At 37.1% G+C, this 14,374-nt stretch overlaps 1 protein-coding gene across 2 annotated transcripts in view; it reads right to left on the bottom strand.

Moving 5' to 3' along the window:
• The window catches only part of DOCK2 (dedicator of cytokinesis 2), a 206,740-nt gene that overhangs the window by 151,964 nt on the left and 40,402 nt on the right, over nt 1–14,374 (bottom strand). For both annotated transcript variants that reach the window (XM_074838147.1, XM_074838148.1), the window contains 3 exons: nt 13,052–13,160; nt 4,460–4,530; nt 3,702–3,808 (listed from right to left, as the gene is read on the bottom strand). In XM_074838147.1, coding sequence (XP_074694248.1) covers nt 3,702–3,808; nt 4,460–4,530; nt 13,052–13,160 — 287 coding nt within the window. The remainder of the gene's footprint in view (nt 1–3,701; nt 3,809–4,459; nt 4,531–13,051; nt 13,161–14,374) is intronic.

Genomic DNA, 14,374 nt, shown 5'->3' with positions numbered 1-14,374 from the left:
TGAATTATTGAGTGACCTAAAAGAAAAGTGTCAAAACTTAAGTTTAAGATTTCTTGTCCTCTGATCAGGAAGGATGTAATGTTGTCAGAAGACAATGCTGGATAAGCATGTCTGCATGTGCTCACACATCCTCTTAGAATGTTCCTAAACGTTAGGGTGAAAGTGCACAAGCAGTTGAAAGCATCACTCTTCCTACATTCAGCCACTCAAACACCTGAACCACCATAACCTTTCTGAGCTATATTCTAGTTAGAGTGGGAACAAGAAATCGAAGCCTTAAAAAAATCTGTCAATGTAATTTAAAGGCTTGTAAAAGTGTTGTAGCGCTGTGGGGCTTTTGAAGATCAATTACAGTAGCGGTCAACAGGACTGTGCATCCTACCTGATGAATGCAATCTATTCCACAACAGTCTACAGTGAAAACTTCCGAATGCCTGAGAATACAGACCAATAAATTCAGCTTAACCTCAAGGCTTCCAACTTCAGGTTCATGTGTAATTTATTTAATAAAAACAAATATCACTGATTTTCAAAACACATTTTTAATGTTTTCACAAGTCTACTTCCTTAGAAAATGCTGTAAACATCAACGGGTAAAGGAAAGGAAATATCAATATATGAAATCCAATCAAATTATTAAGACAATACCACTGGGAATGGAAGAAAATGAATTTAACTGTAACTGTAATGAACTACATGGAAAGAGACTAAATATTAAAGCCTGGGAGGAAACATGGATAATTTGAAACACACAAATTAATAGACTTTATTGTAATTAGCAATGTAGTTAAATATATTCCATATTCATGGCAGAAAAAAATACTACCTGTTCTAGATAAACGTGAACTTTAGTTAATGATACTGTTGGCAATCTTACCTTAATTATCATGCTGCATCCTATTTTGTGATACGCTACATATGCCTTCATTCTTGTAAATTACCTTCACCTCATTGCTTCGAGTAATGAATCAGGCATTATCTACACCCTACACACACAGTTGTTCTCTACCCAATTAATTTTAGAATCAATTGTATTTAATGTAGAGCAAAAAAAGCATCTTTGGAATTTTCTATTTTAAACCACAGCAATGTACAAGAAAAAGGACCCGTTTGCTATTTACTGTGCACGATATTAAGACAGCACAGTACAGAAACTTTCTCATAGTACTATAGCAGAGATAGTTATTTGTGTATTGGTCTTTTCACATTCTTCAGTGCCTGCACTTAAACATGTTGTGGACTTTCCCCTATGGTAATTACAACTTGAAGGTTAAATCCAAGCAATATGAAAACAGAAGATAAATGCAAATAATCAGAAAATAGCTGTTAGTTATAAAACACCCTGTGATTATCCCAAAGTTGATTTTCTGCCATTAGTAATGTACAGGTAGGTTGGGTGAAAGGAAAGTTATGAAAATCATCACCCAACTCTATGACTAAATGCCCTAACAGATACTCGGGTAACACCACTGAGGCAACAGTAACACTGTTAGGTGGCCATGCTAAGTGTTAGATGAATGACAACTTCATCATGGAATGGTCTCATAAAAAGGAAAATAAAACTTGCAAGAGTTTATTTGACCCTGACTGTGTTGCACTGAGGATGGTGAAAAGGTATGCCTGCCTGCCTGCCCCCCCCGAGGAAAGGATCCAGTGCAAAGCAGCTGGGCTGTCAAATGGTTTAAGTATTATATGCTGCCTTTATGGTCTCAGCAGTTTGGTTTTGCTGGCAAGTGTTTGATGTTAGAAGAAAATAGCACAGAGAGGTTTTGGACATTATTTATATTTTTGATTTATAAATTTAAGACTAAATGAAGACTACCTGTCTGGGAAAAATTAAAATGTATCAATTATCTGGTCAGCAGTATACAAACAGCACCATTCATTGTTTTTATAAAAGCTCCTCAGAATTAGAAATCCTCTTAGCAAAATTTCTTATTCATTATTACCTTAAAATACAGAAACCAAAAACATATACCCTTTCTATATTTCACAACAAATCCATGATATACCAGCTATATTTTTCAAGACACCAGACAAGCTGCATTTACAAGCAAGCAGCAATCTATTATTATTATTTATCTGCAAGCAGTAAAAGCTTTACAGCACAGTTTGCATTAACAGACCATAGCTCACGCAAAGGCCTATTACACACCTGAAATGAGCACCACAGTAAACAGACTATAATAGTAGCTTCTTTGGAGTCCAAAAACCCACTCTCCTCTTCTGGAGCATACATAAATATGGAAGAAAGGAGCTGTGGTATATACAATAAAAGGAGCAAGATGCAAGCCAAAAGAACTGTGAAGCACACAGGTTATTGTATGCTCAACTCTCTTCCTTCTGCATCTTTATTAGGGCTTTATTCCTTAATATACCAGCATGGGATCTGCTGTCCTGACCAACACTCCTGATATACCAACCAATAACAGATGTATTTCAATGAGACAGGTTTCTTTAAAGAAAAATTATCAAACCATTGTTATTCCACAGCAGTGCCTGCTCTTATTCTCTGTCTTCTAAAACTCTGAGGCATAAGGAGTTTTTCTTGCAGAAAAATGCAGTTGACTGGAGACTAATGTATCACAATAAAAGCATAAAAGTTATCAGATTAAAACTAATACAAGAATTAGCTGTTTTGTCTCTAACTGTTCTTGCAGATAGCAAAGCAGTGGGTTTACCAAAGATGAAGCATAACTTTCATAACCTGAGAGTTTAGGCTGGTATCTTACATACCTACAGTATAGGTTGTATAACAACATAAGTTGAATTTTTATCCGTCCTAGCTAGTTAGAACTGCATCACTCTTCTGGCAACACAGAGCAATGATATGAGTAAAGAAATCCTCTCTCACTCTACTCATGGTCATTCCTATTTGCTACCCCCTGCTGTACTGTCAAGTTCCTAGAATCATTATTCTTAAATTGTCAGAAACTGAAATTCTGACAAAATAGATAGCCATCTGAGCAGCTCGTGTGCTTTTCAAAGTTCTAGAGGTCTTTTACACAGCAGGAAGATGCTGAGGGAGAAGCAATCCATCTGGTCCACAAGAAAGAAGACACTGCTTAACAGTGAAGATGAAGTCAACCATGTAAAACTGGGCTTCTCTGCTAGGACTCCTTCAGCAAAAATTCCCTTTCTGTGCTTACATGAAGGAAAACTAAGTACAAGGCCGATAAAGACATTTCAGTACCACTTACCACTTCTCTTCTGAGAGTGGAGAAAGACACTAAGTTCTGATAAATGTTAAGAAACATCATAATTCCTATAAATGGAGATGCTGTGTTGCAGCTGAGCTATCCTACAGCACAATCAGACTTTTTTCCTCTGCTCAGGCAGAGGCCTTATATAACATAAGCTGTGTTCACAAGGTTTCATTTCATGTTCGTATTGCACTATAGATCTTACGAATGGGTTGAAAGAATACATATAGCTCCATCCATCTAACCATTATATCATAGGAAACCACACAAAACTGTTCCTCTAAGACCCACCTGGTCCTTATTCTAGGCTAGCAATCACATTTTGCACAATAGGTGTCTTGTAGCAAGAGGTGAATCCTCTCCAGAGGTCAGACTTCTGACATTCACACTCTCTCAGTATTAGTTTTACTCAATTTCAAACACAAATTGCACAAACTGTAAGTCAGTCAACATTCTCACACCTATTTATTTTAAGCCTTAAAAACATTTTATATTTACCTTGTTTCTTAAAAAGGTTGCTGCGTACTATTTCCTTCATGGACTGCACTTTCTGCTTCTGTAGTTTTACTGGTGGAATGCAAGTGTAAAATTCATATAGTAGTTGGCTGCAAGTAAAGGAAAACTGTCATAAATAACACATGATGAATTCATCTGGACGGTAATAGAGACAGACAGAAAGAGCAAAAGATCATATATTTCTAAACATTTATTTTTGAGACATTTATCATATCACAAAAAATGACAAGAGATCAGTAGCAGGTTGGAAGGAAAACTTTCAAAAGAAACAAGATGAGAATGAACTAGATTTTGGCTATGTTTACAAATGTTTATTACTTTCCATTGTTTTCAGTGGACTAAAGATAGTTTTGTGTGTGGTGGAGGCAATTTATCTTTGACAAAGATAAATCTGTATTTCTAACTGCTAAAATCAGTTTTGGTTTTCTGAAATAAGGCTTATTCAAGGGAGGGACAGGGAGAGAAGAAGAGAAAAATAAAAAAGATTGTCCCACTTGCTCATTTTATTCACCACGTTACTGCTTAAGTATTGGGCCCTTGTAATGAATTCTGTCATTACTTAAGTCAGATGAGATCTCCCTGTTAAAAAAAATATGCCCAGAGTTCCACCACTGTCTTGATCAGTAGAAACTGGCATAGCTTTGTTGCCATAAACTGAGCAGTAAGAATTCATGGTTGACAGCAGCGATACATTGCATACACCACGTGATACAGATACTAAATGTTCAAAAGCAGCTCACCTCAGTAACTTGGCATCAAAGACCATTTCAACATCATGAAGAACTGAGGGTATGTACTTCAAGGCAGCAACCTGAATTGAGATATAGACTGTGTTAATTTTGTATGTTTATCTGCATATACAGCATACAAACAATATAGAACACACCACTGAAACAGACGCACATAAACCAATGATAAATTTGTACTTTTTTTCCTCAGACTGAAATTTTACATCACAATTGAATATTAATTACACCACAAAGTACTAGTCACACAAGAGCTCCTATGCTGAGGATATGAAGAACAACTTAAATACAATACCATTAAGTGGATCATATTCTCTTTGTAGACCAGTAAGACTCATTATGATGCAAATATGTAAACCAAGTACTGATGGAAGCAGGAGCTTTTTGATCACACCTTGTATCGATTCCATCCCAGAAACATGCCATGCAGGAGACAGAAGTCAGGGTAACACTCATCTATCCACCCCAAAGCTACGCTTTCCAGTAGAGATGAAATGGAGCATCATCTCCCAAACCAACCATCTGCAGCTAAGCTATCTGATGGTTTATCTTATCCTATCGATTTCTGTGGTGTATTTTGACAGTCTAGTGGAATGATCAAACCTTAAAAGATGACAAAGGTAAGAAAAAGAAACATGCCTCTATTCTTACATGGACAAGAATACTTAAGCAGGTAACTTTCAGGCTCCAAATAATCACAGAATCAACTAGGTTGGAAAGGACCTTGAAGATCATCTAGTCCAACCATTAACCTAGCACTGCCAGTTCCCATCTACACCATATCACCCAGCGCTATATCGACCCTACTCTTAAACACCTCCAGGGATGGGGATTCCACCACCTCCCTGGGCAATCCATTCCACTGCCTAATAACCCGTTCTGTAAAGAAATACTTCCTGACATCTAGTCTAAACCTTCCCTGGCGCAACTTGAGGCCATGCCCTCTTGTCCTATCACTTGTTACTTGGTTAAAGAGACTCATCCCCAGCTCTCTGCAACCTCCTTTCAGGTAGTTGTAGAGGGCGATGAGGTCTCCCCTCAGCCTCCTCTTCTCCAGACTAAACAACCCCAGTTCCCTCAGCCGCTCCTCGTATGACCTGTGCTCCAGACCCTGCACCAGCTCCGTTGCCCTTCTCTGGACACGGTCGAGTAATTCAATGTCTTTTTTGTAGTGAGGGGCCCAAAACTGAACACAGTAATCGAGGTGCGGCCTCACCAGTGCCGAGTACAGGGGTAAGATCACTTCCCTGTCTCTGCTGGCCACGCTATTTCTGATGCAAGCCAGGATGCCATTGGCCTTCTTGGCCACCTGGGCACACTGCTGGCTCATGTTCAGACGGCTGTCAATCAACACCCCCAGGTCCCTCTCTGACTGGCAGCTCTCCAGCCACTCCTCCCCAAGTCTGTAGCGCTGCTGGGGGTTGTTGTGACCCAAGTGCAGCACCCGGCATTTGGCCTTATTGAACTTCATACAGTTGGCCTGGGCCCATCGCTCCAGCCTGTCCAAATCCCTCTGCAGAGCCTCCCTACCCTCAAGCAGATCAACACTCCCACCCAGCTTGGTGTCGTCTGCAAACTTACTGAGGGTGCATTCGATCCCCTCGTCTAGGTCATCAATAAAGATAAAATCATTAACATTTAAGGTTAACATCCTTAAAGACTAACTTGCAGTGCTCTGTGTCATAAAAACCCTTTGCAGGTTGAAAGCGTTTAGCCTCTCTAGTACCTTTTGAAAGCACACATAGTAAAAATCTTGCAATAAAAGGCAAAAACATTAAACATATTTAACACTTGCCGGGCTACTGTTCACTTGTTGCTCTACTTATGCTTTAGATATTAAAAAATGCCTACAATGATTTTTACATTCACAAAATGACCTGTGACTTATCTTCCCACTAACAAGCCTGTATTTCTCAAATACTGTACATATCCAAAAGGATATGCCATGCTTCTTAGCTGACAGCTGTAATAAATTGCAAGCAAAAATAGACTCTGGTTTTAAAAGTATTTTTGGTAAAGTGCTATATAATTTGTCAAAAAGGAGAACCTAGCCACACTGAAATAGGTCTGAAGCAGGGCATCAGTCTCTTCCTTCCCTCCCATCTTCCTATTTCAATAGGTCACCTACAGTAGATCCTTTTCATGGAAGTTCAAATCTAAAGATGCTGTGTCATCACTGATTGCCAGAAGAAATACCAGCTAGGGATAGTTATTTACCTAAAACAAATCAGCTCTTTCCTCTGTTCTTATTTCAGATGAAAACCAGAATGTCTTTTTGCCAACAACATTTTTAGCTAGCTAAAAAATCTGACCACAGCATCAACTTCTGGATATTGTGCAAAAATTCTTTAGCAAAAGCTATAGTTAATGTCTGTTGTCATTAGGAACTTACAGCCGAAGAATCATATCAATTACATTTGCATGCTGCTATAAATCCAATCATAGTAAAGAGAACGAATTTACAATGTTTTCAGTTTGACTAACCCCTTCTTGGTCTAGATTATGAGAATTACAAAGGTAATAATAACACACTGTACAATTTTAGGGTGTAATTTCCGACTAACATTTTGCTGAAAACTACGTTAGAGGCATGCGAAGTCTTCCATCACTTACATAGCTCTCTTTTTCACAATAGGCCTCTTCCACCCACGATGCATCCTGGGTTAGTAAAAAAATTAGAACAAGTCCCAAAACTATGCATTACACAGACCCTTACTGTCTTTTCTTCAAGGTAATATGGTGGATGCTACAGGACTGATTAAACAAGTTATCCAATAAATGCATGCCAAAATTGCATAATTTCTTTTCACTCAGAAAACTATTGTTTCCTCAGTAGCTAACACCACCACAGTGCTTCTATACTGAAACCTTGAACAGAGATGGAACAGCCACTCAGGAAGAGGCTTACAATGAAGCCTAGCTAGGCTCAATACATCTCTTTATCTCTACACAGTAAACTCCTTGTTAAAAACTTCATCTCTTCTTTATTGGGGGTAGTGAGGTTAGAATAAAGACAATCAGAGCACAGCTTTCATTGGCTCTCATTTAGACCTTCTAAACACGATAAAGCTATCATTTTATTTCTATTAGCTTCCACTGTAGTAGCCAACTTTAAAAAAGAGAGAACTATTCAGGTCTTGATTCAAAAAGTATCTAGTCTGCAGCAAGGGTGTATACAGTATTTCAAACTGGCTCAACACCAGCTTAAGATGCCTTCAGATAAAGTCAGTCCTCTGCAGACCTCATCCCCCCATTCATAGACAATCCTGGGAAGGTCAAAGGAGTGTTTAAAAGCTGTTGCCACTTCAACAAAAAGATTTTATCTTCTACTGATCTTAGGCATTATTAGCTCTTTGAAATAGGTTGGGGAAAAAAGTTATTTTTTTAAAAAAACAAGACCGTGAAACACTGGAGCTATTTAAAACACCCATACCTGTGGTGGGCTTGAAACTCATCCTAGCCCTAGTTTTACTTCAGCAATATGTTGTCCTTGGTCTTCATGCAACAAATACTGTATGGAGATACTATACAATAGCAGCATCTGAATTTCATTTTACACCACTTCACAGTTACTGCCAAAGATGTTTAATAAAGGACAGGGCCACCAGTGGCCACAAAATATTTCAAGCAGTACTCCACTGACACTTGGTCTATTGTGCTGTCTGCCTTCCCACATATTCCCTCTTCTACACTTGTATGAGGAAGGAAATGGGAAGGATATAGCTACCATTTCTTTGCAGATCTGCAGTACAATAGCAAGTATATCCCCTGCATTCTTTTAAAGTCCCAAGTTTCATTTGCAATAATTGCTTCAAATGATGCACTATGGACACAATTGAGCACTGCCCTTAATGAAGTCATAAAAATCTCCTAGTAAGCAGTACAACATGTTCTGCATTCTTCAGACCTTAGAGATTAATTTTTTAAGAACGACACAGATAAACCCACAGCATTGCAGAAAATTATTTCTTACATATACAATATACTGTTCAATTTATTTTAACCTTTACTCCTGAACAAGCTTATTTTCTTAGTTGCTCTCTTTTGCAACATTACATTATACATATTCATGAAATTGAAGTACTCAGGAGATGAAAAGAACATTCAAAGAAATCATCGGTGCTCTGTTTCTTAGCCTAATTTTATTTGCTATCACGGTAACTTTAACAAGCTACTATGCCATCCCCTATTGTACATCCCAGTCAAAGCACCACTGTCAGTACCTTTCTAGCCTTATTCTCTCATAATTAACCTGTGCACCTCTGTACAGTTTTAAGTTCTTGGAATCTACTGCAGCAGTGTGGATGGCTCAAAAATGTCTGGGAAACAATGAGATGAGAAAGGTAGCATTTTCCTAGTACATTATTTTCATACTTTTCAATGCCACAGACTTTCTTCTTCCCATGTTTCCATGACCTTGAGAATATTTCATATAAGGTTTCTGAAAGCATGCAGAGAATTGGGAGTACTACTTTCTAAAATCAGTGCCTAGGAGCAAGCTGGGTATAGCTGACATTTGCAACAGACAAGACCATCTGTAGGTCAAATACAATGTGTCAGTTGGGGGACAGAACAGTTTTTGGAAAAAAAGCTGAGGCTTGGTTTGTAATTTAAGGTTAAGAGCACAAGCTTGTCAGTGAAAGGGCACACTCACAGACTACAAATCAGACATCAACGGTATGACCTTATAAAAACATGTAATCTGAAATTTTAAAATAATTAATCAAATTTTATTCCCCAGATATATAGGCTGATTTACACAGACACAAAACATATCTGCAGAAAATGATGGTTTTCTCCCTGAGAGCTCAGAGAAAGGAAAGAAGGTACTAACATTTCCCTACTCCCCCTTACCCCCAGATTATCTCTCGACCAAACTACTGGCATGTTCTGGAAGTTTATTTCCAGGTTTCCAGATTCCAAAAAATCTATCCTCAGAAGTACAGTTACTTCAGGAAAAACTATCTAAGAACTACAAAAATTCATCAGCAATGGCTACAGAGAAACAACTGATAAATGAAATAGAGCTGTAACATTATCCCTGCCAAAATAAATTTTGAAAAAGTTTAACTCTAGTAGCTAGGAAGATCAGTGCCACCACCAGAAAGTCAATATAAATTATGAAATTACTGTTTTAAATAATTACAAGAAAAAAATGTGAAAAGTCTCTTAAAAGGAGGACTCCTTACCCTGCACTTTGAAACTGATACTTGTACTAGTGAATTTATAACATTCCCAATCTCTACTACAAAGGGCAATCTCTTCACAAAGTAACACCCCAGGACCTGAAAACAGTTCACTCTCCAGTTCATATGGCTGCCTTCTAAAATCAGCGAAGTTGGGATATTGAAATTATAATCCTACTTGTAGTAAAATGACTTCATGCAATGCTGAAGTTGAGAAACATTCTGTTTACCAACACTAATGAACAATTCAGTCTTCAGCTTTTCAAAGCTTACATAAACAGTACTGCAAAACAAACCAGATATGCACCCTTCTTAAAACTCAGGCAGTAAAGTCAAAGCATCTATCCACTTCAGCCAGCTTTAAAACAAGAGACTGAAAAGCTAGATTTTTTCATTTTTTGTAAACTTACACAGCATGTAACAGACAAGGAGGTAAGATACCGCTCAGAAAATAAAAGTTAAATTGAAACAATAAAGTGCTTCTGGCACTGACTAGGCTGTTTCACATGACATGTAATTTTATAAACAATCTTTTCCTGATTGAATAAATATTCAATGCAAGTCTGAGTATGATTGCTATCAGTAAAAAGTGACTGGGAAATTACTACAGACTAAAATATTCAGTTCCAAGTTTAAAAAAAAAAAAATCATTAGCAGAGATCAACAGACCTTTCAGGTTTCAAAAGAATTCTTTAAATCTTCTAAAGCTAAACCTCATAGGTATTTGGACAACTAAGGGTGAAATAAGAGTTAAGAATTGACATTTTGAGGCTCTGCAAACTAGTTCATAGTTCATTTTAAGTTTCAATATCCCTAGATTTCTACAGGGCTCCTAAAACTTTATTCTCTTGTACCTTCAGAGTGTAAACCACTTGAACTCATTCAACTGATCCTACCAATCTATGTTTCACTTTAACTCATATCAATAATTTCAAGTGTGACAGATTCAGGCTGGTTTGATATTCTGATTATTTGTCTATTTTTCCAATAGACTCTGTGAACTTTCCTCTCTGGGTATGCAAAGTGTAACACCTATGGAGTCCTGTGCATTTGTAGTATCTCTGAATAACCACCTGTCCCTTATCACGCAAAGTTAACTTTGTACTACTACATCTATCACTGTCACCCCTAAACTTAATATGGGGGCTGGGGGGAGGGAAAATCAATGTTGGTTTTAGGCAGAGAGAGACTTATAAATGTATTTTGACCCCTTTCTGCTCCATCTCAGCCAATGCAGTAACTGTCTCCATTTTTTTGGCCTGTTACGGACAACTCGTATCTCCCTACCAGAGCAGGAATCTCAAGGATCATAATAGAAGTCTCCTCCAAATAGGCACAGAAAAAAAACGTGTTGTGCACTGTGGAAGCTGCTATGACTGAGATGCCTATGGAGTTTACGATGGAGTGGGGTTTTTTTAATTTTTTATTTCCAGCAGCTGGCACTAAACTACAGTGAGACATTTCTCATTCCATGCCTCTCCTACTAGAATTTTATAACATTAATGCAGTAATTTTTATTTACTGTGTGTAAAGCAACTTCTTTGTAGGTTTCTTTCAGAAACAGGTCTGTATTAATTATCAGTAGTGGGAACAGTAAAGTTAGGATATAAACCAGTATCTCAGATCTGCCATGAAATGTTTCAGCTGAAAAGAAAACTTAGAGTAGCTGGTGCAGATTTAGATACTTAAAAGCCCACTAGTGCTTGATGGTTATGAATAAATATGATCTATTTTTTACAACTGACAGCACTCATTAGAAAACCAAAATATTCATGTTTAAGATGGTATTGAGCAAAGCATAACTTAAATAGCTAGTCTATCTCTGAAATGTGTTTACATGCTCATTAAAATTGGCATAGACTTCTGATGTTTAGTCCAAGACATGTTCAGTTGTATTTTCAAGATTCTGCTATTTCTTAAGAGCATCAGCAAAGATACAGTGTATTTTTGTTAAACAGGTATAATATTAAGAACTAGCATTAAATTTGGAATTGGGGGAATCACAGTAAGCATGATCAACATTCATCAGTATATCCAATGCCATATTGCCATTAGTGTTACAACACCACCTGTTTTTAAACACACCCATCAGCCATTTCATGAGTCTGCACTGCCACTTGCAAACCCATTAATGTGTCCCAGCAACAGTTAAGTAAGCAAAACAGTCTTCTACAACTATTTCTTGTCACACTCAAGAAGAAACTACTCTGCTCATTAAAGGAAACACAGATGGACCACACCACACAACCTTTTTGAGATTAAGGCAGGGAAGCATGCAGTGACAGGACATGCCTCTCCTGAAGAGCGTAACAGCCTGCAAGATCTATTTGTTAATTAACATATTAATCAGTACAAGTACCACAAGAACAAACATTATTATATAAACTACCTCTTTTAGAATTACTTTATAGTAATGGCTCTTTTTCCCAAGTTTCTCCTGCTTCTGATGCAGTGTCTTTCAAATGTATAAACTATTCCCCCAAGGCCTCTACAGAATTGTTGAATAACAACAGAGAGTATCTGGATGATTTTCAAATGCATTTAGAACATTACTATAATCATGGTATTATACCATTAAAGTAGTATTCACTTTTTTAGCTTTTGTGCAGTTGTACATTAACACTCCATGCAATATGTCAGATAATACAAATCTCGAGATCAGTCACCTGAGAACACAGAGACTTTTTCACTGGCTTCCACTTATAATTCATAGCAAAAGGAATCAAAACCACAAAACCTGAGGAAAGCCAAGCCCAATAAATACAATGAGTTCATAATAAAGAATGTATGAAGCATTTCATATGGCAGTTGTCCAATAAAATCTTCTGCTTCCTACTTTCTAGGTAGCCTTGATAGTTTTCTATTTTAATACAGAACTACATACCAACTATAAATTATGTTAATAGCTCCTTCTTTTCTAGTTTTCTTAAAACATCAGATTCCAAAGTGTTAGAATAATTATGATTGACATGAATAGGAAACCTTGATCCTATTTTCAGTTGTTTAAATAACGTACCTCCTAAAGGCTGATACTATAAAGTTTACTTTCCAAATTAAGATGGTGGAATCCCTGTTTAGCATCATCTGAAGAAACTCAGGAATTAAACATTCAGCTCCCACTGGAGGCTTCACTTCATTAGACTCCTTGAAAAATTCCAGCATCTGTGTTTTGGTTCTTTCACTCACTACATTCATAAAATTATACAAATGTATCTTGGCCCGACCTTTTCAACCTTGGCTTCAAACCTGGTCTTCCAATATAGAGGAATTACAAAAGAGACACAAAGGACACATTTCCTAAGAGCGTCTTTTCCTCAGTTTAAAAAGAACAAAACCAAAAAGCCCACAAAGCAAAACCATATAGAAACCAAAACCAACTTGTTTCCAAGCACACACCAACCTGCAACAAAATGGCAGTTTTATGTTGGCTTTTCATCAGGTTGTTGATGGATTCAAAGAGTCTCCTCATAGATTCTTCAAATTCTGTTTGTTCTTTGCCTTCATATAATCTGTTGAGAGATGCATTGGGTTATCCTTTCAGAATCAGAAAGTTTCATAGTCCTAAATGTACCAGATTTAACATTATCTTAAAAATATGTTTTATAAGTTGATCCAATATTATGTACATAGATATTGCACCAGTGGGTTATATCTGCTGTTCACTCTATTGTGTAGAAATTCTTCAGCCTGAACACAACATGAGCATTTTCAATTTTTTTAAAAGCCTCTAAAGAATGACACTTCCCAGACTTGAGAGTATAAAAAAAGTCATTTCACTTTCAAAGTGACCTTTATAAAAAATAAAATTTGATTTTTTCCACTACAACTGAGCTACTCTATATTTTTCACGTATTATCAGTTTCTTTCTTCTGCTGTTACTGCCACATTTTCAAATAGCTATTTTTACTCTCCCCACTAGCCAGTCTGCTTTTTGAAAAAAGTCTCTACTTGAGGCTTAAAAGTTAAAAAGAGCATTTAGATTAAGCTCACTCCATTATTTCTTCATTCCCTGTCCTAAAGTTTGAATCTTTCAGATTATCTCTCCTGTATTGTTCATACTAGCTATTAATACTAAATACTGCTTACATAAACAGTAGAAAACACTGATGACATATTAGTTACCTGAAACAGCTGTCAAAAGGTAAAGAAAAACAAGCTAAGATAAAAGCCAAGGCAACAAGAGAAACCTAAAATATGTGCAGGATACTGTGAACTAAATGCTGTACCTCTGACGTACTGCCTTCTCTATCAGAAGAGAAAAATCCCTCTTTAAGTCATGTATTCCAGGTGTCACATACTTCTCTTTTCAACTTGAAACTTAAGTCCTTAAGATAACTAAAGGCAAATTAAGAGTTTTCATCTACAGCAAGGAAAAAAATCTGCTATTCATACAGCAACTGGCAGGAACCTTTGAGGAAAGAAAAACACTGAGGGATACAGTATTCAGGCCAATGGCCTCTGTGCTGTTTCAGTCCATGCTTGTCAATGAGATTTAAGTCAATTATGGGAAAGGAACCCCAAGATGCAAAACATTGTCTGGAGAGGAAAACCATTTTATATATATGGATACAACATACATGACAGACACTACTTTAGGTACATCCCTACTGAGGTGTGATAACCGTATAATGCCTACAAGAAAAAATTAGATGTGAAAGGTATCTTGAAAAAAAGTAAGTTTTAGTACAAGCACAATTACACAGCAAGTTCATCTTACTTATTA

Source organism: Strix aluco, chromosome 13 (genome assembly GCF_031877795.1).
Source record: "Strix aluco isolate bStrAlu1 chromosome 13, bStrAlu1.hap1, whole genome shotgun sequence".
Lineage (NCBI taxonomy): Eukaryota > Metazoa > Chordata > Aves > Strigiformes > Strigidae > Strix > Strix aluco.
This window is presented reverse-complemented; position numbering and strand designations above follow the sequence as displayed.